Raw genomic sequence first — 26,837 nt, 5'->3', positions numbered from 1 at the left:
TTTTCGATCAAGAGAAAGTGCGTCTCTGCAATACTTTCAAAGTGATGATGGGTTTGTGCATTGCCATAACGTACATGGTTTAATGGAGAAACGGGAATTTCGGCCTATAGCCGACTAACTAAATAGCTATAGCCTATTCAGACTAAAATTCCGTAGCAAACGTACAACAATGGTTCAAAGTTAAGCTTGAAGTGTGTCCTCCTTCACTATGGAAATTTATTTCATGCAGTCCTGATTGATCATTCAGTTTGTATATAAAGAATATGAAGATATAAAGAGAGTCATTGATTGAAAGTCTAGAAATCCGCAAAGCTTGGGACCAGAGGATTTTAGGATTTCAGGACAGAAAAGATAAATCATAATATTCAGACTAAAAGTGAAAAATAAATAAGGCATATTAGATACATTTAATTAAATTATTATACACATTATTGCAATAACTTGTTATATGGATTAAATTATTATTACATATATAAATTGATTATATTATTCATTGTATTATATGTACACAGCATCAAGGTTTTCCGATTTCGCCTCATGCAAAGATTTTTGATTTCGGATTCCAGTGTCAGAATCACTGCTCTGAATCAAAATTTCAACAGCTTTTCTTTATTTTTCCGTATATCATACACAGTCGTGTCGCAATTCCATACGATTCTGCTACAAACCGAGAAGTAGCACCTGCTTTGCAGAATTTCCACTTTTTGCATTACCGTCAATGCAATGTGTTTACATTTTTCAACTTTGCAAGCAATAAAATGATGAGTGCGTTTCTTATCTGTCATTGTATTAAAAAGGGCCGAAATTAAAAATATTCTTAATTTATCCACAAAATATCTGGATTTAAAAAAAAAGGCAGCATTAAATAATCTTGCGAAATAACAAAGCTCAGAAAATACAACATGAATCATGAACTTAAATGAATCGTCTGCTTTTTTACCTCGATGCAGATTAGAAGGGAAAAAACTTTTATCATGATGTCAATAATTTAGTATTTCTGTTATGACTCATTATTATTCGGTAATTATGATGTCATTATTCAGTAGGTATTTTTTCTTCAATATTTCGTACTCAATGTTGCGGTTTCTGGAACCTATAAACTTAATGTTTATATTTTGAGAGGGTACGCGGATTTCAGGAGCTGGCGGATTTTCGGTATTTGACTGTATACCAAATATCTCTGTTTCTTGTGCGAGACAGCAGAGCTTGTACAAAGCGTTAGGTACAGTTGAATTGGCTACCAAGAAGACCTGAAATTTGATGATCCAAACACTCAACAACAGCCATTTGTTGACAGAGAGAACATCATATTTTCACATCTACATATAAAACTGAATCTTATGAAACAATCTGTTACAGTTTTGCCAATTAAAGGAGGCTGCTTCAAATATCTCTTTTCGACATTTCCTAGCCAGAAAAGATAAAGGCTGGCATGTTTGAAGGTCCACAGATTTGGAAGCACCTTAAAGATGAACATTTCTTTGGAATAATGACCAAACTTCAAAAGAATGCTTGGTTGGCTTTCAAAAACATTTTCAAACTTTCTTGGATATACACGATCACAGAATTACAGCAAAACTGTCCAGCAGCTTTTGGAGAGGTTCAAAATGCTTTGTTGTAACATGAGTATCAAATAGCATTTTTTTTTTTTTTTTTTTACATAGTCATCTTGATAACTTCTAAAAAAAATCTTGATGGGGTCAGTGATGAGCAGGGTGAGTTATTTTAACGAGATTTGAAGGTTATGGAGGCACAGTCCCAAGGGAGATGGGATGTATATATGATGGCTGACTATTGTTGGAGCATCAAGCAAGAACGTCCCCACATTATACACTCCAGAAAAAGCTATAAGCGAAAATTTTTACCTCAGTATATAAATGTTTACCGTTTGGTAAAAAAACTTTTACTATTTGTATGAATAAAACTATTCTTTTTAAATTATTATTCATTTGTAAAGTTTACCTCTTATATGGCCATTTTGTATGACATTTGAGACAAAGAGAGGGTATCCTGTAATTTAAAAAGTTGATGTGATAGGGAAGAAAAAAAAAAAAAAATGTGGTTATTTTTGGATTCAGAGACCGAAAGTTATTCAAAAACAAGTGACAGATCTAGGACAATAAAACTGCTCTTCCCCAGTGTTATATGGATCCTATTAAGTATTTAAAAACATTATCTGGGCTTACGGAGTATCTATCATTTCTTGAAATTTTTCAAAAACTTTTGTTTCCAAAAAAATATCAGCATGTAGCATCCAAGTAGCCTAGATACTTTTTAAAACATATTATTACTGGTGATGAAGCAAGACTAAATACACCACATCAAAGTCAATCAAAAATCATGAATGTGCCTCATGAATTTCTACTTATTGGCTTAACTGTCAAAAAGGATATTATTTTGGTGTTTTGTGGTGTCTGCATGAAGAAATTAATAGAAAACATTCTTAACTGTAGCAAGAACTTATGGATTTTGCACCACCATAATGCTTTTATTTTTCATAAATTCTGGACCCAAAATTCAACACATATGGTTCCACAAGCTCCAAATTTAACTCAGCAGTATAGCTAGGGTGGGGCAAAGGGGGCGTCAAATTGATGTTAGGAAATTTTAGAATGAAATGTTTTCCATTCTTGGCACACAGAAAGCAGTGCAAAATCTTCAGTCATCCCTGGGCTCTGAACACTTTTGTTACGGCTCTTAATTTTACAGAACAATTTAAAATATTTTCTCAATATATCATTAAATATCACTGATTTCTTACCCTCCACAAGAAATTCCATACTGCATTAACTGTACTGGGTGTTTAAAGCAAATAAAATTCCCTTACAAAATATTTTACTTCTACAATAATAATAATAATAAAAAACAGAAGGTATAATGCTGCAATATCTGTATTAAACACAAGTGAATGTGCTTCAAATATTTTTAAAGAAAAATGTTGTAAAGGTCTTTTAAATAATAATAATAATAATAAAATACCTAAAGCTCTTGCAAGCCGTTCATATATGTCTGGTAACTTTGACAGCTCCTTCAGCTTTTCTATTCTTTCAGGTGTATAGCGAATATCTACCCTGAAATTTGAAAAGTACACGTTCATATAATAAATAATTTAATATTTTGCATATTCATAACTCCAAAAGACTAAGCTTCATGTTAAATTTCAATTTAAAATGATATACATACCCTTCTTCAATATCTTCATACAGTCTTTTGGTATCAACTTTACGAAAATGAACCACATCAACATGTGTTCTGTATACTGCTTTCAAATTTCTCTGTCTTGGATTTATTCGGGCAGCCATAGCTCGATAAATACCAGTTACTGTTATTCTGAAGAAAAACCAAAGGAAAATGCAAACAATTAATTTCTAATGATAATACAAGATATATATACATATTCAGAGTTCAGAAATAATAACTGATCAATCATCTAAATACTTCCTGTTTACTCAATAAATTCTTTTTGATTTTTTAACTTATCTAAAGATGTTTTAATAATAGCTAAATATGATATATGACATATTCAAGATATGTGAAATATGAATAAATAATATTACCGTATTTGACGGCATATAAGATGCACTTTTTTTTCTAAATTCGGTCTCAAAAAAGTTACCTGCGTCTTATACGTGAAGGTAATTGCATTCAGTAAATGTTTATTTGGATTTTACGAAACGTGAGAACTAAAAGAAACCACGCTATTGAAACTTTTTTCCCTTGTGTGTGGCCGTCTAAATAAGGATGCATCTTATATGCCGTAAAATACGGTAAATAAGTCATTAAATAGTTATAAGTACTTAATTTTTACATAGAAAGACAAAAAACTTCTTATCAGGATAGTATATTGTAAGAAATTATGATCAATTCTATTTTTAATGAAATTTCATCGCCTGACAAACAGCAGCAATAATAATAATTTTTATGAAAGAAAAATCTTACTTTTATTTATTATCATACTTCCGAAGGGAATAATTTCAACATGGTATGCCATGTAAGAATTTAAATTAATTTTAATGTGTTCCTCACAGTAGCGTCACCAGCATTTTTGCAAAAAAGCGTTTTTAATTTTAAACAAAATAACAATTTTAAAAAAGGGAATCTAGTTATTAAATGCTTAGTTTTGACTTACCCTACTTAACACGAATGATGAATTAAATATATAAAATTTTAACATATAAATTCATTGCTGAATTGAACTTGATAATAGTAAGTATAATTTGCTTAATTATTAAATACTGGGGAAGCAGGAAAACGGCTCCAAGGGTCTCCCACCATCTTTCCCTAGAACCTCTTGAGAGGGCTTCCGGTTGACCATGTATTTAGAGTGCCCCCATACCGCAAAGACACTACACATTTACAAACATCCATGCCTTCTCTGGGATTCGCATCCGGACCCTTCGGTATTGCAGTAGGCTTCCCTAACTACTATGTATGTAAGTGTGTACTATATATCTGTATATGAGATGTATATGAATTTGTATTTATATGTATATACATATATTTTGATTGTACTCTTCTTCAAGTGCCTTGTATGCACATGTATATACAGTCGTTAATCCGGACTCGTCGGGACTTTGGCGATTGCGGATTATCGATTTTTCCAGATTATAGATTATCAGTTTAAATCTGGTAAGATGGCATGCAGAAATTATAAAATTAAAAATATGAAACCTGAAACCGTAATTTATGAAATAAAGTACAATTATGATCTAAAGGGTAACAAAATTAAAAAAAAAAAAAAAAAAAAAAAAAAAAGCTTAATATTTATTTGTTTATTTTATTAAACATTTCTTTCAATGTAAGTTTTTTAAGTTGCTTCGTTTTATGGTATAATACTTTCTCTTTAATTCTATAAACAGACATAATTTCTTCTTCAGTTACAAAGATCCGCTGTTCAAGTCCTATAATTGCTATGTCGAGAATACTGACTAATTCGTCATTCGAAATTTTTTCGTTTTCAATAACCTCTGTGTCACTTTCTTCACTATCGGAGGCGAATTATAATGACGAGGAATTTGATTTAAATCATATCAAAGGCGGAGTACATCGAGATGAAATACTACATTTAGTAAGGAATAATAAGCCAAATAAAATAAAAACATCTGCCCTGAAGATAAGGATAATGCGACGCATGCGCAGAAAGTTTGTAGTTTTGAGGTCCGGATTATAGGTGTCTGAATTAACGACTTTTGATTGTATTTCTTTGTACATTCTTGTACTCTTCTTTAAGTGCCTTGTATGCATATGTATATATTTCTTTGTACATTGTTGCACTCTTCTTCAAGTGCCTTATATGCATATGTATATATCTTTTTTGCATTTTATAAATGTCATCTGCTCAGCCGGGGCTGCGGCCTGGTAGCCAATAGTTGACTCCCGCCGAGTTGGTAACCAATTCTGCATAGATATATCTATACCTGGGTCGGAAGCCAACTCAGCGGTTTACCTCCCTTAACTACTATACCATCTGGGTGGCCAATTCAAATCTGGATAAAAGGAATAGGGGGTTTTAAATTTATATATATCAAGCATTGGATATTTGCAACACAAAGATATTTATTCTATTACACAATGAATCTGAGACATACTCCACCTTGGATTAGTCGAGGAAGTCATGCATATCATGTACGAAAACATGATGAAAAAATGAATTAATCAATAATATATTTGTTTGCCCAGATGAAAAGTCCTAAGTATCAAGTAATACAATATTTCATGTAAATAAAATAATGCACTATGATACTACATGAATGATTTTTAAACTAATATTATAAATCCATCACATAATTTCAGAAAGACAGCAATAATACGTGCACACCTTTTTTAAAAAAAAAAGAGACACAGTGGGGGAAAAAATTAAAACAGACATACCTATCACCGGGTTGTACAGAATCTACCAGATCATTATGAGCGTACAATATAACAGTATGAGGAGTTTGACCAGGTGGCATATCATCTATATAAACAAATATATAATAAGCCCTTGAAAAGCATTTTACTTAACAATTTTGAAGATTTTAGGAGCTTTTCATGTAATTTTGAATGAAAAATTTAACAGCATAAAATTATGTGTAACATAGCACTTTTTTCAAACCTGATTCGTTGAATCATGCATTAGGTAGGAACAATTTGACTTAAACTGAAAATTAATTAAGCAAAATAAAACATAAATACTGTATTAAGGATTAATTACTAATCTTATTGTAAATTATGGATTTTTTAACTATATTTAACTTTTTATTGATTCCTCTAAAAAAATTTTCATGAAAGTTTTTTCCATACTGAAAAAGTATGTCTACGTTTGGCCAAGTACATCTCAAGTAAATTATTTAAACCCTAAGCCAAAAAATTTTTCAAATTTCAAAAACCTTGAATTTTTCTGAAATTTGAAAACTTTTATAGATGTACAAAAATACAACACTAAATGAATGAATGATTGGAAGGTACCTTAAAATATTGACTATGGTTCTTGATCATATACTAAATATTTGTGCATTCACATGACAAAACAGCACTTGCAGCAGAAGCAAAAATATTTTGCATCAAAGGTCTATCAGCAAATAGAAAATTTGCCTACCAGTGCTTTGCATAAACTGATCTCAAAACATTTCATCATGGCATGAGCTACTTTCACCCAAATATTCCAGAAATGACTAAATTTTTCTTAGATAAACAACAATATTTTAATAAATTCTGTAAAAATTCACTGTAATTTCTTGTTATATAGTGCAATTTCCATTGAAAGGTATACAGCATTCTATGCTAAAATCATTCGCTGAGTTTTTTTTTTTTTTTAATTAGTTATTTGAACAGGCTGTGTAAATGCAATCAAAAAAGAACTAACACAAATTAGAATAAAACATTTGTGTGATGGTAAACAATTGTTATTTCGAAATTCATCATCCCCTCCAAAGAGGGGATCCATTGCAAATCCAGATTTTCTTTTTGCGTAAACCTTTCATGTACACAAATACATTTTCATGAAGTAAAATTTTACAACCTCGATATCACAATCTCTTTTTAATCTTTAAAAATTATGAAATTAAATATTATATTCATGCAAGGAAATTTTATTTATTCAATATTTTATCTCAACTTATTTAGAATTAAGATGTCAATACCTATAAGAACAGTTTACAAGAACAGTATGTTTTTAAAGATAGAAAAGGATAAAATAATCATGACTTTCTCTTAATAATGTTTTACTTATTTTTTACAAACAGCAATACAAAATTAATGTGTATTCTTCTATTTCAAACAAAAATGTATTTTGTCAGATAATTTATTAAATAACATTAATTTCAAGTTGCATTAATAAAAATTATGAACATTAAAAAATAAATGATCAATTAGGAAATTTTAATCAAATAAAGTTATGACAAACATTGTTTTAATTTTTACAGTATACAAAAACAGATAGAGAGCAAATTTAATATTACTGAAAGAAATTTAACACACATATACATATGCATGCACTCATCATACTCTCTCTATACATTGAGTGAACAGTATATTTTCACATGAACAGCAGAATTAAAACACTAAGAAATTAATGATATTTTTGAATTCTAGTTAAAACTTGATTTCAGTGGGGTGCTACAGAATTTTTTTTTAAAGAGACATTTTTAACTAATAAAACATACCTTTAAAAAAAAAAAAAAAACTAGGTATGTTGAGGTTGACTATATGAGTTATTCCTAATTTATATATTCATAGAAGAAATTCGAAAAGTATACCAAAAACAAGAGCAAACTTCACACGTGTATTTTATTGTTCACCATAGACAATTAAGATTTTTTGGATAGTGAATGATTGCTTTTTTCACTTTACCTTTGAGAAACCAGACATACTGTGGCAATCCTTTAATCTGCATTATATCAATTCTTTTAAACAATATTGGTATTTTAAAATTTGTACACTCTTCTTTACAGCTTTCATGTACACTCTTCTTTACAGCTCAAAACAACTATAGCTGCACTTACAGACAGCCTACTTTTGGAAAAGTAGGGACATTTTACATATTTTTGTGCACAAACAATATGAAAATTAATTATGGCTTTAATTTATTACATTTTTATTTTATTCCATTGAATAAAATTTAGCTTTTACATAAATACAATACAGGCAAAATAACCTTTCTTTACATGGGAAAATAAAGCTATTTTTCAGATTACACAAAATTACTGGAAAAACTCACATAAGTAGAGGAAATAATGAATACGCCCATAAAAATGGGCAGCTCTAGCTACTCTGCAGAATATAGCAAATAAGCAGGCTTTGTTTTGAAACATGCTATGAGGTTTTTAAAGAGACAAAATTGCAAATGTCTCGATACAAAGCTGAAAGTGTTTATTTCTACTGTCATGTTATTTTACCTGACTTTTCACTATTTTAAATTTCTGCAAGAATGGCACAGGTTTGCTTTTATAATCTATGAAAATTTTAAGACATTAAAATCAATAGAAGATAATTGATCATCACAACTGAAGATAATTGATAACTGCACACACACAAACGAAAGATTAAAAAAAAAAAAAAAAAAAAAACTACTGATTTTAGGAAAATCATCAAAAATCAAATACATTTAAATTAGAGTTTTGGAATAAACTACACTTGAGAGATTATTTCACAGATTAACTCATGATAAAATAATGATTATTTTGGTTGTTAAGTGAGCGTATGTGTATAAAATTCATAGAGATTGCTTCTACATTACACTAAAGAAAATCTTAATTGATTTTTGTCCTCCTGCCCCAAAAGACTGCATTTTAGTTCATATAAACTCACTAGAGAAGTCTGCACACAAATTTTTTATGCTTTGGGTCTTTCTATTGCTGTAATATGCATTACCTCATCATCCACACAAATACACAAACTCTTCCTTTCCCAACTGAAGATTTAGCATTAACAATCAACATAAAATAGCATGAATGCATGATAGAACAAGAGTAAATTGGAAAATAAATATTAGCCATATGTTTTCTATAGGAATGGAGTTATTAAAAATAAGTCTAAATGCAATGCAAATAAAACATAACAACAGCAAATATACCTGGTGATTCTTGCAATTTAATCATTTGCTTATCTGTGAACTGTGAACGATTATGACTCAAACTGAAGGAATATCCTGTATTGCAATTTGTACATACTGTTGGCTCAGCTATACGTCCACGATCTAATTCAACAGCAGTTGTTTCATGGCACAGACTACATGTAAAAAATGCTTCTCGCATCTCAGGAATAAGATTTGACGTCCTGATTACCATACCACTTATAGTGACTAGCTGATCAATATCTAAAATCAATACAAAACACCATATTTAATTAATTATTAAAGAAAATATTTACTCATTAAGAACTAATGACATAATTATCACATGAGCTGTCACATCTACGCACAAAAATTAAGATATAATGATGATGTCCAAATTATGTTTTCAAATTACAATAACAATACAAAACTCCTTTAATTGTCTGTTTGGAAAAAAGATTTATATAGAGTCAAACCTTAAGTCAGCGAATGATCGTGGCTTTGTATTTTACTGAAGAAATGTACAGTTAATAGAAGTATGTTGGGTCTTTTATTTCCAGATATTTAGAAGTTGTCTGTTAATGTAAGTTTCATTACATATAAATCTTTTTAACACAGACAGGATTCATGCACATTTCTGCCCATGAAAATTAAGTACCTTTAAGGACCACCAATGAAAAAAATTAAGGACATATCAGAAAGCAGGAACTGAATAAATTAAAGAAGGCAATTTATGACTGAACTTCACTTTTTAAGTTTTACTAACAGTAGCTTTATGTTGATTCTTTTTTCATGCCTTGTTTCATCATTACTCGCACAGTCCAGAGTTTAACGCAGATTTTACGTCAAGTGGCTTAGGTTAAAATGATAAGTGAAATCATAATTAGCATGATTCATTAATAGAATCTTGGTTGTCACCATTACTGCTGCTTCCTTACAGACAGAGAGAAAGTTGCTGATAAAGAACAAAGTGGAGCCCTTGACATTAGCATGCTTGTTAAGTGTTGAAAGTTAGTTGCACTTTGTCTGCCTGATCCAGTTAGTGTTCTAGCTCCGCACAGAGTTCGTTAACATATTGTAAATTTCCACTCAAGTACCAGCAACATGACAATCAAAAGAAACTAATGCAACTTAATGTTACTTAGGAACCGAGACACAAACTTGGTTTTTATAAGCATGCTGTCACCAAATTACATGGAATTAAAATAAAATTGGAGTTGCTAATGTTGAGCACTTCCTTGTTAGAAATATCTGTTGAAAAATAAAATCTAATCTACAAACACATAAATTTTCTACAGCCAAAGGTGATATGCACAAAACTAGTAAAGCTGAAGCAAAGTCAACTTAAGTCAGCAAGAAATTAGATATTTTGTTAGAATTACTGTTAAATTTATCATGTATAAATTAAATATAAAAAATATTCCTGATTTTAAATTCTGTACTCACCTTCTGGTCCCAGATTTCTTAAATTCTTTGTCTTTTCGGCATTAAATGGACGAACTTGGATTTGATGAGGTAACTGGCTTTCCGGATACAGTTCGAAATATAACTCATTAACAGCCATATCTAAAGTGGGAATCACTTCTTGAGGATATTGTATGAGCTGACGATATAATTCTGCATCAAAACTGTTGAGGTGGGCACAGTTCACATTCAGAAATGGTTCTTCTAAGGTGTTTATCTGAAACAAATTTTATCTTAAATTAAAGGTAAACATTTTTGATAAAATACATAATAATAATAAAAACTGAAAGATTTTATTTAACACCCAAAGGGGTGTTTCTTTAACGTTTTGTGTGTTACTTTTATTTATTAAATATCATGTTCTTGGCACTTAAACCATAAAATTCAATTCAACAGCCTTATTGCAAAATAATTTTAAAATGAGCAAAGCTTTAGAATTTCCGATACACAGTCTCGTGCGCTGGAGGTAACCCCCCCCCCCCCGATACAGTGTTCTCATTGTTCGCTTTGAAATCTTTGAGTTTGTTAATCAAAAATTTATTAAAGTTTTACAAAATATGAAATAGATAATAAAATAAATTCCAAATGTGGGCTTTCAGATGCCCGTATTCAAATGGAGTTGTATATATCCACTCGAAAAAATTATTCCGTTAATTCAAAATTGGATGTTTATAGGTACCGTTGTTTTTTCACAGTGCAAGAAACCTTCGTACACTCATGCAGATTTTTCATTATCTAATTTTTAAAAATATAATACAGGGCTGTGATATTTGGTGGCAACAATTTGAAAAGTAAACCAACATTTAAAGTTTCCAACATTAAATGCCAAAATAAAATTAATAGTTTTTCAGGGCAAATTGCCCCTTTGGACTAAAAACCAACATTCAAACTAAAGTAATATGAGCTAAAAATATTTTTTATATCTATTGGTTTTATAATAATACATAATCTGAAAGATTATGATATACAAATTTGATGCAAATACATAAATATGCACTTAACAGTGATATTTTTATAAATGACATGTATACATAAATGTTAATCAATGTGTGTCAGTAAATAAATGAAATGCACTAAAATCATTATTTAAGTAAGCAAGCAAACGATTCAGGTTTTTTAGTCATGCAGATATTTTTAATCATAATTACCTGATATCTTTAGTAATTTGCCTACTATTAAAATGAGAATACTTTCCAATTAAACTTTTCACATTTAAATTTAGAAGAAATGGGTATGATGGTGAAAATGGGCAACTGATTAAAATGCAATTTACCGATAACAGAGTGTTTGAAAGAGTTGTCGGGACCAGATTCCGAAACGTATATACGTAAGCATATGAGTATATATGTGCATACATTCCTGAATCCAGTCCTTATAACAGAAGAGTTTGCCGTATCTAAAGTTTAAATATATCAAATCTAAATTAACACTCTTTCCTTTCAGCAATCACTGGCAAGATAATCTACAGTAATTGAGTCATAAGCAAACCAGGGGTATTTTTATCTTATAAATTATGCTCAACTTCTGATTTAATAAATTTACAATTTAAAATGCCTAAATTCATCGTCATTTTACATTACTAGGGTGAAGAAGCTATTTATTAAAACTTTTGTTCAAATATATTTCTGGTTAAAATATTTTAAAATTATTTTTCTTAAACTTACCTACTTTGAAATGAAGATAAGTTTCCCTTGACTAAATTCACAGAAAATTATACATACACAAAAAGATTACCTTTTCAAATGGTTTCCTTTACATTTCTCCCACTTTTAATTGCGTGAAAAGTTTCAATGCTTTCATATAATTTTTTCCTATCCTTTTTAAATGTAATTAAATGATTTCATATCAATGAAGTCTTATAAGTTTTCTATGAAAAAATTATATATTTGACGTAAAAATATTAAAATTAATCTCTACTTACATATTACCTATTTTTTGATAATTTCTAAACTTCTATACACATTTAGAAACTTTTAAGTAATTTTATCAACTAAGATAGCTTGCAAAAAGCATTTTAATCTGCAAACTTGAAACTTGTTTGAATGAATATTTTTAAAAAGTAGAAAAGTAAAGTTTACCTCTTCTAACTTTTGCATGTAATAAGGACGATCTAAATCAATATTCTCCATCATCTCATCTACTTCTATGTTCATGTCAACATATTCAGAAATAAACTGTCTGAACTTGTCCTTGCACTGGCTGACGACAACATCTGTGCCCCATATAACCAACTGAGGTCCCGTATGTGATTCACTAGACATAGCAGTTGGCTCTGTGACAGCAGCTGGCTCAGGCTAAAAAAGGAATTTCACTTTTCAAAATAAAAATCAATCTTTAAATCTAAAAGTTTGCAGTTTTTATTGCAATGAAAAACATTCATCTTCAGATTGAATTTATGTGCTATTCTTTTATTAGCCATTCAATGCGAAATTTTGTGCTTGGTAAAAAGAGAAAGATGTTCACGATGAGGATAATGCTTGATTATACTGTGGATGAGGTAATTATATTTATTTCTAAAAAATAAAGCACTGATTATTTTGTAAAATATGAGTAATTCAGTTTTCCCTATTAATACCATTTATTGAAATTTACCATAGCTTGCAAATGCAAAACACACAGTGTTTCAGGCAAACTTCTTTCCTCATTCTATAACTTACAAACAATTTCTAAAACAGCATATATAAAAAAAGACATGAACAATTGAACAGTCTCAATGCAGAATAGAAAAAGTATACAGAAACAGATTTTAAGAAATATACTTAATCTTAAGAGTTGTAATCGAAATAAAATTTATTTAAACAGGATACAGATTTTCTCCATAATATCTGCTAAAATTTCTATAATCAACATTTTCCACAAGTTTTCTAATATTACTCTTTGAAAGCAGAATTTGAAATATTAACAAAATATTCCTTCAAATGGAATCAAAAACATATTTTTAAAATGCTTCTCATTAATGATATAAAAGTGCGTTACCACGATAAAAGTGTCCCTTTTCGTTAATTTCAAGATTATAATTATCAATGCACTGCTATTATAATAGTAATTTATTGCTTACATTCCATATTGCAGATTTATGCAGTTGAAAATTGCAAATATATAACAGGTAACCCGTTTTAAATTTTAAGTTGAATATTTTTTGCAATAATCCATAAATATTACTGAGCTTTTGGCTATTTTGCTAGTAATTTGCTACATTCAAATTTCAACAGTTATTTTTCCAACTATTTTCAAAACCTGGTTTTGTGATAAATGTCAATGGCAATAAATCATACAGGCGATAAATAACATTCTACCATGATTTTTCCATTTTGTAAAACCATATATAATAGTAGCAAAAATGTAAGTTTTAAGAGTATTTATCTTTTGTATAATATAAAATTCTACAGGAAGTAAATTTGAGTTTTCTGAAAATTCTTTTACAGTAAAAAATTGCCAGAAGGAAAATATCAACCAGGATAATCGATAAATACCAAAAGAGAAAGAAAGAAAGAAAAGAAAAAGGAGAAAAAAGAAAAAAAATTACAATTTAAAACTTATTTAAAAAAACTTTTTTAGTGAAATTTATGAACATTAAATGGCCACATAAAAAAATGTTTAACCTAAATTTTATGAATGCAAATAGGAAAAATACCTCATCACTTCCAAGGTTGACCTGCCTCATTCTTCTTTCATTTCTAATATCATGGCGTTGTCGGATAGGTGTTCCACGACTGCCGAAATTATAATATTAAATACTCATGCAATTTTATGTTATGAATAATAAGATATAAACATGAATAATCAATAAAATACAGGAAATAAAAAACATTTAATAATGAAATATAACGTTGATGGTATATGAAAATGCTTTTCCCTCTCTAACCGAAAAAAATTCAGAGAACAAAAAGTTATCTCTGCAACAAGGAGTTCTGAATGTGCGAAGCTTCTGAATTATTCAAAATATCTATATTGTATTTCTTGATGGCAAATTACTCATTTATAATGTATTCTACGTCACATGTTATAATACAAGGTGGTCAGAATTAAAATGCCTCTTCTCTGAGCTCTCTAAGCATCGAACTACTGAGTGCAAAGGCTCCAAAACTGTTGAATATACTGTTCAAGACATGGGGGAAACGGATTACACATCAAAAAGAAAAAAAAAATCCAGAAATGCTGATAGATGGCACAATACAACAGAAAATGTGCTGAAAGGATGCAAATAATCACTAACAAGGACAAGCAATATAGATTTTTTTCATTCATAACCTATGGGGATTCAATGGAAGAAATTTTACATCATTTTTTTCTGTAGAGTTTAAGTTTAGTAACAAATGACAAGTACAGATTTCACCATCATGTTCCACAAGTCATTATTTGCCTCATGAACAGATGCATTATTTGGTTAAAACATACAAGGTTGGATCGAACAAAGGTATAACAACATGAGACAAAGAATACAAAGGTGTATCAACATGAGACAAAGAATATTACATGAGCTGAAAGATAATGTATAGTATTCACTGTTATTGCTTACTATAAGTGGATCTGAACCATGCTACATGAATTCATCTGTGACTATTACAGAACCACTGAATTATTCCACAGTTGGTAACAAACATAAAGACTTATAAGTTTTGTTTGTGTGGATACCATGGCCATTCATAGTAAAAGGAGTGACCACTGATTTATTAAGACCCATAACATCTCATTAATGTTAAAATGACCAGTAGGTGTGAACTCTCTATCAATAGATGCAACAATGTATACTGATGGGACTGATCAGAGGCTTAATAGATCAGAGGATAATCTGATTATAATACCTAAACTCTGCATATCTTTTTATTGAAGTTTTGCTGAAATGGGCGACTGGTATTGGAAACATAATTTTTTGCACTGACTCAGAACTCCTTAAGTAATATGTGCAATTTTAGTGCACATTTACCTGCCTTCCTCCTTTTTAAAAATGACATCTTACTCAAAAATCATGTTAACATAATTCTAACAAACAGTAAATAATAGCAGGCCTCAACTTTATACACAGAATTTACAGCTTAATTTGTGATTAGTGCACAGATATTGTTGTTTTGTAACTGCAGATAATGTAACCTGATAGATCAGAACTTTTCCCCTTGTATTATCTGTAGTATTATTTTATACAAACCAGCCAATTAGTGGAACTGATAACTCACATAAATAAAAAAAATAATTTTAATATTCAGCAAAATAAATATACATAACAAATGAGTTCTAGAAACAAATTTTGTTTATATATTTTCATAATACATATTTTGTTATTACTATTTTTTACATGAAATTGTTCAATATAAGTATATAAACAATGCATTTAATTTCAAGCGAGATTGTCAGGTAATGAAATATATTATTTAAAAGCATTATGCATTAAAACTATTCTATATCATATGTAATATGTTCTAATATTAATACTCAAGTTAATTTAAAAACAAGTTACATGTTATTTTTCACAGTAAATTGAAAATATTTATGAAATGTAACATACAGTAGGTGTCACCTAATGTCACTACTCATAACAATTATAATGTTCATAACTATTTTGATAGCATTTGAGAGAAAAAATATTTTTTGAAATATCAATGAAATTTAGCTAATTTAATATAAATGCAAGTAGAAACATATAAATACTCACTTTCCAAGTTAATAAATTATTATTTATATCCATATCCAGTAACAAATTGCAATTTATTAGTACACTACATCACTATTTATTCAGTGATATCTCTAGATGCAACTTTACGAGCACATTATATGGGTTTGGCTGACATATTATTTGGGTCATATAATATCTGACTGGTCTGGTTGACATATTATTTGAACCCATATAATATGTTGTCCAAATAATATTGACATATTATATGGGTATGGCTGAAGCTCATTCCTTGTTGAAAAGCCACACATTATATGGCAATGAAGAAACACGAATATAGTTTATATCAGTTACCAGATGATACAGTAAAATAAAGAACTGAAGAACAAATACTCTTTAGGGTACTACTCTTATATGCGTCTTGAGGCCGCCAAATGCGGCAATATGTGTTGGTTTTTGGTGCAATTACATGTTCTGTGATGGTTTTGAGGGCGATGTTTGGTTTCTATGGCAACCCTTTTTATGTGGAAGGTTGGATTTCAGTTGGTTTTAGTTTTTAGTTGATTCGTGTGGTATTTAAGTGATTTATGTATGCTGGACATTGTATACTCTGTGTCACAGAAGATAGGAGGGAAAGATAAAGTGGTGGAAATGGATGAGTCAAAGTTTGGAAAAAGAAAATATCGTGGCCATCCTGTTGAGGGGCAGTGGGTATTTGGAGGTGTGGAAAGATATTATTTATGGTGGCTGTGCATGATAGAAGTAAGGAAACTCTGATATAGTGTATTAAAGAGTGGACTGAGCCAGGTACAACTATTTTTTCGGATGGTTGGAAATACTACAAGGATTTAGGAAAGGAAGTTAATTTATTAGCAAAAGATAGTAACAATTTTTTGGATAGTGAGTCTGGTTGTCATATAAATATGAATCCCTTTCTGTTTGTGATAGTGATTACGTGGCGGCATGAAATTGGTATTTCTGCTGTTCGAAGAAGCATTCATTTATGGTACGTGCATTTTATTTTATTCTTGTTCTTACTTTGTACAATGTTATGTTCATTGTTTTTTAGTATGAATTTCTGTCTTCATTATTGTTTTTTTGAATTGTTTGAAATTTATTTTAGTTTATTTTGTTGATTAGTGCACAATGCCTAGATTGTTCAATTCATAGATGTTTTTTAAAATTGAAACAGAATGCTGTGTACACAGTAGTCTTGAAATTTGTTGTAGTTATGTTAATTTATTAAAGCAAGATGTGCATAGTTTGTAGATTCCTTCGCTGCCTAGATCGTGCAATTCATAGATTAAGTTTAAAAACAACGGTGTACATGGTATTCTTTGAAAATTATTGTTGTTATGTTAATTTATTTGAGCTAGGTATGCGTAGTTCGTAGATTCCTTCACTGCATAGATTGTGCAATTCTGTGATTTTTTTTTTTTTTTTTGAGTGTATTCTGTGATTGCTGTGTACATGGATTCTTCTGAAATATTTTTGGTTAGAAACTTTACGTTTTTGCTATCTAAATTTTTTGTTTCGGATTTTTAGCTTATATTGTGTGTTCAAAATGTGGTTTTTGCACACATTTTAGGCTTAAAGTTCGAAATGTAGACAAATATAGGTAGTAATATGGCAGTGTGGAGTTTCTCACCAAAAATGTTTGCCAAGAAATTTGTCACCAAATATGAGAGTATATGAGGCGCATATGAGAGTAGTTCTGTCTTTTGTAATATTCTTTTTTTCTCATTAATAATATGATAATAAATAGCTAACTTTTTCTTTAAATGAATACTCTTCATTTCCAGTCATTGACAATTCTGTTACACTCTTTAGTTACAGTGCCAACATATGTAAAGAAATTTTTATCATCATCAGGCACCTTAATGATTTCATTTAGAGAACTTCATATCTTGACACAGATGAACTTCTTAGCAAATTGCATTCAGATACTTGGTTTAAAGAAAAATAATAAACGCACCCTCTTCCACTAACCAATAAGTAAACACCAATTAGCAGTACGATACAATATTGATCATGTTAGGATTTGCGCTTAAAATAATAATAATTCTTTTGAAGATTTCTACATATCAGTCAAAAAAGTAGTTGTAAAATTCTGACCTAATTCCTAAACTGGTATTTAAGTTTATATTAATCAGGAAACTAGGCTAAACTACATTCTAATAATGAGTGTTAATGCATACATATAAATGTGCAGAATTGAATAGAAAATATACTCACCCAACAGACCGAGCTGTACCATGAGAGCTAGGTGTACCATAATTTAAAGGTGAACTTAAGTCTAATTCACTGAATACTGTAAAAAAAAAAAAAAAAAAAAAAAAAAAAAAAAAAAAAAAAAAAAAAAAAGTTATTTTTTTTATATAAAAAAATTTAAAAAAAAACTTTTATACCAACATCATGCTGTTTCCCACATTATGACATTCATCATATCAACATAATATTATAATTTTATTCATATAGGAACTTTTGATTAGTATTAAAAAGGCCTTGGTGCTACTTTGGTAGACGGTAGCACGGATTTTTGGCGATTTACGTTGGCACGATTTTTACAATCGTCAGCCATCTTGAGAAACGCTGTTTTTACGCATAGTAAAGTATTCGAAACTAAAAATAAATAAATAAATAAATAAAATAAATATCGTTAAAAGTAATGGATTAATCTTTTGTTGAAAATGTCTTTTTTTTTAAAGATGGCAGGCAAGTGTAAATAAATAAATTTACTGTGAGTATAAAGTACTAAAATAAGGCTATCATTACTTTCATATAGCAAAAAAGAGAATAAAAATATTGTGCCAACGTTTAATTAGATTAAAATATTACTGAAATTGAATATCGAATTAAAAACCATCCTACCAACATTTAAAAGAATTAGAATATTATTAAATTCAAATACTTTAAAATACGTTATATAAAATATAATTAACATTAAAACATATGTGACAATAATTATCTCAGCAATTTTTTGAAAATAGTGTATTAATTTTTTTAATAAAAATTGAAGTATACAATTATAAAATAAAAGAAAAATATGTACTTACATTTTTTTGAGTAATTTAACCTCTTGTTTATTGATAAGTAGAACAAAAAAATTCGAAATCATAATTGAATCGGATCTTTTAACTATCTTCATCTGTTATCAAAATATCTCGCACTTCATTGAAGAAGCAATTAGCGAGGTTTCCTCCAAAATTTCCTCTGACGCTATTAACAATTTATAAATAAATCTTTGATTAGGAAAGACAGGTTGGCCAAAATAAAGTCTCAAAGGGCAATTTTTTTTTATTCCAATACCAATAATTCTTGGTAATTACCAATAACAACATTCGTCTTCGAAACGGAGATATCCATTTCATTTGAAATCCGAGGAATTTGAAGAGATGAATAATAAAATTTTAAAATGGCGCGGTAATGCACAAATATTCAGTAACCAATCAGGGAGCTGATTACATCACGCATAGAATTAAAATTATTTAAATAATCATTCATAATAAAATCATTTTTAAAACAAATGCAAAATTAAATTTTATTTTAATATTTAACAGCCATAAATAATGTTTAAAACATTAGATTAAATTTATAGATATTAATAAAACCAATTACTTTTTAAGTAAGGTGACTTCATTGATTACATCATCCACAACATAAAATTATATAAAATATTATAAACAACAAAATTTTTATTTCAAATAAAAATGTAAAATTAAATTGATTTTTAATATTTAGAAGCCATAAATAATATTTAAAACACGGAAGTTATGCATAATAAAACGCATTATTTTTTTAATAAAATGACAACAAAGTATCGGTTACCATAAATAACTTATCCAGCAATGGGTTTACCATAAGTTGTATTACTCGCCAAAAGGCAAATCGCCAAAATCCGTGCAACCGTCTACCAAAGTAGCACCAAGGCCTTACACAGAGGCTGATCATAATTTCATCAGACACAAATGAGATGAACACATGAGTTTCACTGTATTAAATACAAATCATTATAAACTTTTAAATACCTCAACATGTCACAGGTCGACATGTGTTTTTCATCCATGTTATTAAGTGTACAGAAAGACTAATTGAAGCCTTTTGTTGTTGATTTAAATCAAGTGTTTTCCTTGGAGTGCAAAATTCTACTGTGTAACCACTTTCAACACCCCAGGTTATGTGGCCAGGAAGTCTATTCGAGATGTACACCTTGCATAAAAAAAGGGGGTACAGTTCTGTATCTCCCATTTTACTGGGCAAATGGATGAAATTTAATTTGTGCTTTTCATGTCTCAAAAGTGCAACTTACCATGAAATCAAATAAGAAAGTGCACATGAGAAAGTGTAAAACTTTGTATGAAGTGTGGATGAAATCACATGAAACCTATCAGGTGATAGGCCCTATAACTAAAGCTTTGTGAAGCAACTTATCTCAGAAAAGATGAATACAAACAAAACAATGCAAGATTACTAATTTGTTTGAAATTGCAGATAAACTTTCGGGAAAAACATCTGAAATTCCAGAGGAATTCCTAACTATTTGCTGCTGTAACGTCTTAAGCTATTTTATCGACCACCACGAAGTTCTGAGAAAAAGAATGGCAACCTTGAAAGTTCCCATGGACAGAGTATTTCTTAACGATTTCTTGGAATGAAGTGACCAGCAGTCACAAAACAATCTCAAGTTTTTGTTCCTCTGATAATTGTTCGAAGATAATTATAAACTGTAATTGTCTGATAATTGTAAACTTTACATCCCTTGATGTTAAAAAACTTTTGAAGGAAAAAATTAATCAAACAGAAAAGAAATTAGGTATAAAAAATATTAGGACGATTTCGAATAACAGAATTTTAGTGCAATGCTCTTCCTCAACTGATCGTGATAAACTAAAAGATGAAATCAACAACAAACCTGAACTAATTTCTTCTCTTCCAAGACAGAAAAATCCAGCTCTACTTATTAAAAATGTGCCAAATGAAATTGATGATAACGATGTATTAACTGTTCTCTTTGATCAAAATCCTGACATTTTTTATGGTAATGAATGTATTAATAACATGAAATTCTGTTTTACTCTTAAAAAATTCCAAAACTCAAAGTATATCGTTGTCGAAATGAAACCCGAGCTATACAGAAAATGCCTACCTTTGGGGTATTTGCATTTTGAGTGGTCGGCTTGTAAAGTAGAGGAGTTTATCATAATAAATAGATGCTTTAAATGCCTTGGCTATAATCACAAAGGAGCTAACTGCAGAAATTCTGTTGCTTGCTTCAAATGTGCAAAAGAACATAAAAGTGAGCACTGCCAAACTCAAGAAACACAAGCTTGTGTAAATTGCATTCGTTATAATAGCAAAATCAAGGATGTTGGCAAGAAAGTTGATGTCAAGCATAAGCCTTTCTCGGAAAATTGTCCTTCTCACATTTTTATGAAGAATAGAATAATTTCTCAAATTAATTATGGCTAACTTTCCCATTTCTGTTCTTAAAATTATTCAACTTAATCTTCATCGTTCGAAAATGGCTACTCAGCAGCTTGTTTTAAATATGGAAAATTCTAACATTGATATCGCTCTTGTTCAAGAGCCTCATTCTTATAAATGCTCTCTTCCCAACTTGCCTTCCTCTTACCGGGTTTACTTTGATGCTAATAGTGATACCATTAAAGCTGCTATTATTGTACGAAATCAAAAGCTGTCTACTCTGCTTGATATTAATAATCTTGATTATAATATGGTGTTTATTCATGTTACTCTCAATACTCAAGATTTTATCTTTTTTTCCTATTATTTTGAACCTAATAGAAATATCGACTTGGATCTGCATAAAATTAATGTAGCATTAGCTTCAAAAAATTGTAATAGATTGATTTGGGCTATGGATGCCAACAGCAAATCTGAAATTTGGCATAGTCCAGTTTCAGATTCTCGAGGGGTTAAACTTTGTGAATTTTTAAGTATGAATAATTTGTTCGTTCTAAATGAAGACTGTGGTCCTACTTTCTGTAGTACTCAAGGTTCAAGCTATATTGACATTACGGTTGTGGGATCTGATCTTCTTGCAGATATTTTGTGTTGGTGTCAACTAGATTATGAATCCCTTTCTGATCACTGTGCGATTGAGATTTCTGATCACCGTGCGACTTTCTGTAGCTTCTAATAACACTCTCTATGACAGAAAAAACAGCAAAATTGTCTTCAGTGTAAAGAAAGCTAACTGGAATATTTTTTACAATACATGTAAGCAGTCGATTGATGAGTTTTCGCAGTTTATTGAGTGCTGTACGGATAAGCATGCATTAAACTCTCGACTAGAAAATTTTGTCTCGATTCTCTATAACGCATCTAAGGCTTCCATGCCTCTAAAAAAGTCACGGGTTCATAAGGTACCTTGGTGGACTACTGAAATCGATTGTATGATAAAACAGGTTAACGCTGCTAGACGTAGGTTTCAACGAAATCGTAACCCTACTCTTAGAGAGTTATATAAACAAAAATATCTTCACTTAAGGCATAGTTACAGTTTAAAGCTCCAGGATGCAAAGCTTAAGTCTTGGAGAGAATTCCTAATGAGTATAAATGAAAGGAATGCTTGGAAAAAAATATATACGAATGGTATAAAGAAAAATTTTATGAAAGGAATTGAAGTCAGTGGAATTTATCTCCCATCTGGTAATTATACAAAGTCGCTTGAAGAAACTGCTAATGAGGTTCTTAACAGAAGCTTTCCCACGGACCATTTTAGCATGGATAATTCGTTTCATAGAATGATTAGGGCTGAAGCTTCATTAAATTATGTTGCTAATCCAGATCCTCCATTTACTATGTCAGAAATTAATAGTGTTATAGAAAAACTTAAATGCAATAAAGCTCCTGGTCTTGATTCTATTTCAAACGAAATTTTGAAGCAAGTTCATAGAATGTTTCCAAATTTATTCTCCAAAATCTTCAATACTTGTCTGAGGCTTAGTTCATTTCCTCGTTGCTGGAAAACAGCGAATGTCGTTTTAATCCCTAAGAATAGTGGTCCTCGTATCCCGCATTTAGATAACTTGAGATGCATTAGTCTTATTCCCAGTTTAGGAAAATGCCTAGAAAAGCTGTTTGTTAATAGAATTACCTGGTTCTTGCATAATAAAAAAACTGCTAAATAAAGCACTGTTTGGTTTTACCTCTCATAAGAGTTGTGAAGATGCTCTTTTGTACTTAAAAGACATAGTGGACGAAGGTAAGAAGAGAAACTTACACACAGTTTTAGTGTTTCTTGATATCAAAGGTGCTTTCGACCACGCCTGGTGGCCTGGGATACTTGTTTTTTTAAGGAAAGCTGGTATTCCGTGTAATATTTACCACCTTATTAAAGATTTTCTGCATGACAGATCTGCATTGCTCTCCCTTGGCCACGTTTTTTCCTCTCGCATTTTGGAAAGAGGTTGCCCTCAAGGCTCGGTTTCCGGACCTTTATTGTGGAATTTAATTATGAATGATTTACTCAATAGACTCTCACATTGTCCGAGTTGTAAAACAATTGCTTTTGCTGATGATCTACTAATTTGCTTTCAAGAGAAGTGTCCCATTACTCTCTTTAATACGGCTCAAAACACCCTTAATATTATTTCCAATTGGTCCAGAGAACAGAAATTGGAATTCAATCCTAATAAATCTAAAATTATGATAATTAAAAGAAAGCATGTCAGCTATACAAACCAACAACTGTACTTGGATAATACCTTACTCGAAACGGTGAATGAAATTAAATATTTAGGCGTTATTCTTGATCATAAGTTTTGTTGGAAAAATCATATTATGTATTTATCCAATAAGTGTGAAAATATACTTAGAGGACTTAATCGTGTTTCTTGCAATACTTTTGGTTTAAAATTTAATGTTATTGATATGATTTATAAGCAGGGTATTGTCTCCTTTATTTGCTATGCTTCTAGAGTGTGGGGAACAGCTTTAGAAAAGAAGATTAATTCCCATATACTTCGCAGAATTCAAAGAAGAATTTTACTAAGAGTTGTGCGTGGTTACAGAACAAGCCTGTTTCGCAATTTCAGGATTTCCTCCAATTGACCTTCATGTTTTGAATGACAAAAAGTTTAAAGATACCATCAGCAAATTTATGTTCGATGCCAAGGTGTTGTTTGAAGATCTTCCTCATCCTGCCAATCATTTGCCAATTCAAACTATCATTTATGACAATTCTGTTGATGATAATTTCCCTGTTGTGTGTTATACAGATGGCAGTAAAATTAATAATCAAGTTGGATTAGCTTATGTTGTTTTCCATAATGGTTCTGAACTGGAATACAAACTCTTTAGAATTCCCAATGAATGCAGCGTCTTCCAAGCCGAATTACTGTGCATTAGTGAGTCAATTAAGTGGATATCTAATAACTGTTCGCTAAGTGCTAAATTTCTTATTCGCACTGATTCTCTTTCATCCTTATTTTCTCTTAGGAATATCTTTTCATATAATAAATTAATTGTGACTTCCCATGCTCTTCTTAAAGACCTTAATAATAAAGGCGTTGATGTTATCTTTTCTCATGTACGTGGCCACACTGGCAATCTAGGAAATGAACGGGCTCATTGGTTGGCAAAACAAGCTACACATCTTCAAGTAATTACTCCAATGATACTTCCTAAGTCATTTTACAAGAACAAAAGTAGGGATGATACAATACTCGAGTGGAATGAACTATACAGGAATTCTACTACTGCCTCTTTGACTAAACTATATTTTCCTTCCATTCCTCACAGACTGAATAATAAACACTTTTTCTGCAATTTTGAAGTTACTCAATTTCTAACTGGACATGGTAAATTCAATTCATATCTGAAGAGATTTAGATTATCTAGTACAGACTTGTGTTCATGCAGTTTCGGGGGAGTGCAAAATGTCGAACATTTGTTATTCTATTGTTCAAAGCTCAAGGAAGGATGAAAGGAACTCATTTCTAGGTTAAAATCTGTGAATATTACATTTACCCCCCTTCACGTATTTGTCCAACATAAAATGGCTTTCTCTTTCTTCTGTAAATTTGTCTCTTACGTGTCATCTGTGAATTTGTAAGTTATTTTATTTTGTGTTGTGTTGTTGTATTTGTTTGTTTTTTTACTTATCACTGTAAGCCTTGTGTAATACTATGTGGTGCACAAAGATTTAAAATTTTCAATAAAAAAAAAAAAAAAAAAGTTTTTGTTTTGAAATCAGGAAGTTTGGAAAGAAATTGAAGCAGAGTTTGCTGCTATTGAAGATGAGAGACTAGGCCGTTCAAAATCAGAGTGAAAGGTATTCTACAGAATATAAGTACTTCAAATTTGATTTTGAATGAATCTGCTAATGGTAATTCATGCAAATGTACACTTAAATTGCCAAAGCTTGAATTACAAAAAATTGATGGTGATATTAAAGAACAGTTATTTTTTCAGTTTGAAAAACTGACCAAGATGCAACAATTTCTGACAATGATAAATTTCAGTATTTATTACAAGTGACAACTGAGGGTTTTCATGCAAGGGAGGTTACAGAAAGCTTTCCTCCTATAGCAGCTAATTATTCCAAGGCCATAGAATGTTTAGACAATTGTTTTTGTCGAAATGATTTGCAAGTGGAAGTTTATCTGAGAGAATAGTTAAAAATTAGTCCTGAGAAATGCAAATTCCAGTAATTTTTCCAATAACTTATGTACATCATATGATCATTTGGAACAACAGTGCTGCACTTCTTTAGTTGAGTTTTGCTTACCTAAAGATATTTTAAGGCCCATGAAAGAAGTGCAAATGTTGACCGTTAGTGTACACTGGACAGTTTTAAAAATTTTTTGAAATCATAAGTAGAATCCAAAGAACGCATAAATTTAGCTATGGGTGATTTTGATTTGTTAACACTGTTCATGAATGACTTTCAACAGCAGCAAGTTTGCTGAGTGCTGATCCTTCTGCTCAGAAATGCATGTACTGCAGTGGAAAACATGATTTGTTTAATTGTTTTAAATCTAAAAGAATGCAATTTTCAAAAAGGAAAAACTTTTAAAAAGATAAGGGCACTGCTTTTGCTGTTTAAAAGCTGGTCACTAAGCAAACAAATGCAGGAGTTCTGTTAAATGTGCAAATATCAATAATAATAACTAATAATCAAAGTGGAATTATGTATTTGGAACTGCCTAAAAATAAAACAAATGTTAAGAAGCATGTATTAAACAGCAATGGAAAGTAAACAAGCAAGGAAGAAAGTTTGTTAGGGTTAATCAGTTCAAGTACTTTTGCCGACCTTGAAAGTGAAATCTGTTAGAAATAACTTTGTAATCGAGCTTTATATGACATAGCATCACAAAAACTGTATTTGAGAAAGGACTTCACTTCTACTCTAGGCCTATTTGAGCCATGCCCCCTTTTGGAGGAAAAAAGAATGCCTGAAAATTTACATAATGTTTGCAAAATTAAGCTAAAGATAATAATTTTGCTTGCATTTTTTATACTTATGAGCAGGATACAATTTCCAATGCTATACGTTCTATGTTAACCCTTCTATCTGAATTGATATAGCCAGACCCATACATTTAAAAGGGGAAGATAAAGCTTGGATTTGCATAGACACATGTTCTGTGTATAAAACTGTCCATTTTGAGCTCATTTCCTTATTGTCTACAGAGGGCTCTCTTTAAAGTTTTCATCAGTTTATATATAGCTTGCAGAAGTCAACCTTCTGTAGTCTACTGTGATGTA

General features: G+C 30.4%; 1 protein-coding gene across 1 annotated transcript in view; it reads right to left on the bottom strand.

Annotated features, from left to right (window-relative positions):
* Positions 1-26,837, bottom strand: part of dpa (disc proliferation abnormal) — a 63,906-nt gene that overhangs the window by 25,606 nt on the left and 11,463 nt on the right. The window contains exons 4-11 of the mRNA XM_035368993.2: positions 18,339-18,414; positions 14,130-14,208; positions 12,574-12,789; positions 10,478-10,712; positions 9,053-9,295; positions 5,872-5,956; positions 3,184-3,330; positions 2,980-3,071 (exon numbers count right to left, since the gene is read on the bottom strand). Coding sequence (XP_035224884.2) covers positions 2,980-3,071; positions 3,184-3,330; positions 5,872-5,956; positions 9,053-9,295; positions 10,478-10,712; positions 12,574-12,789; positions 14,130-14,208; positions 18,339-18,414 — 1,173 coding nt within the window. The remainder of the gene's footprint in view (positions 1-2,979; positions 3,072-3,183; positions 3,331-5,871; positions 5,957-9,052; positions 9,296-10,477; positions 10,713-12,573; positions 12,790-14,129; positions 14,209-18,338; positions 18,415-26,837) is intronic.

This window comes from Stegodyphus dumicola, chromosome 5 (assembly GCF_044657685.1).
Source record: "Stegodyphus dumicola isolate Sdum_Otavi_A_Nest chromosome 5, ASM4465768v1".
Classification (NCBI taxonomy): Eukaryota; Metazoa; Arthropoda; class Arachnida; order Araneae; family Eresidae; genus Stegodyphus; species Stegodyphus dumicola.
The sequence above is the reverse complement of the archived record's forward strand: the minus strand, read 5'-3'. Positions and strand labels throughout refer to the sequence as shown.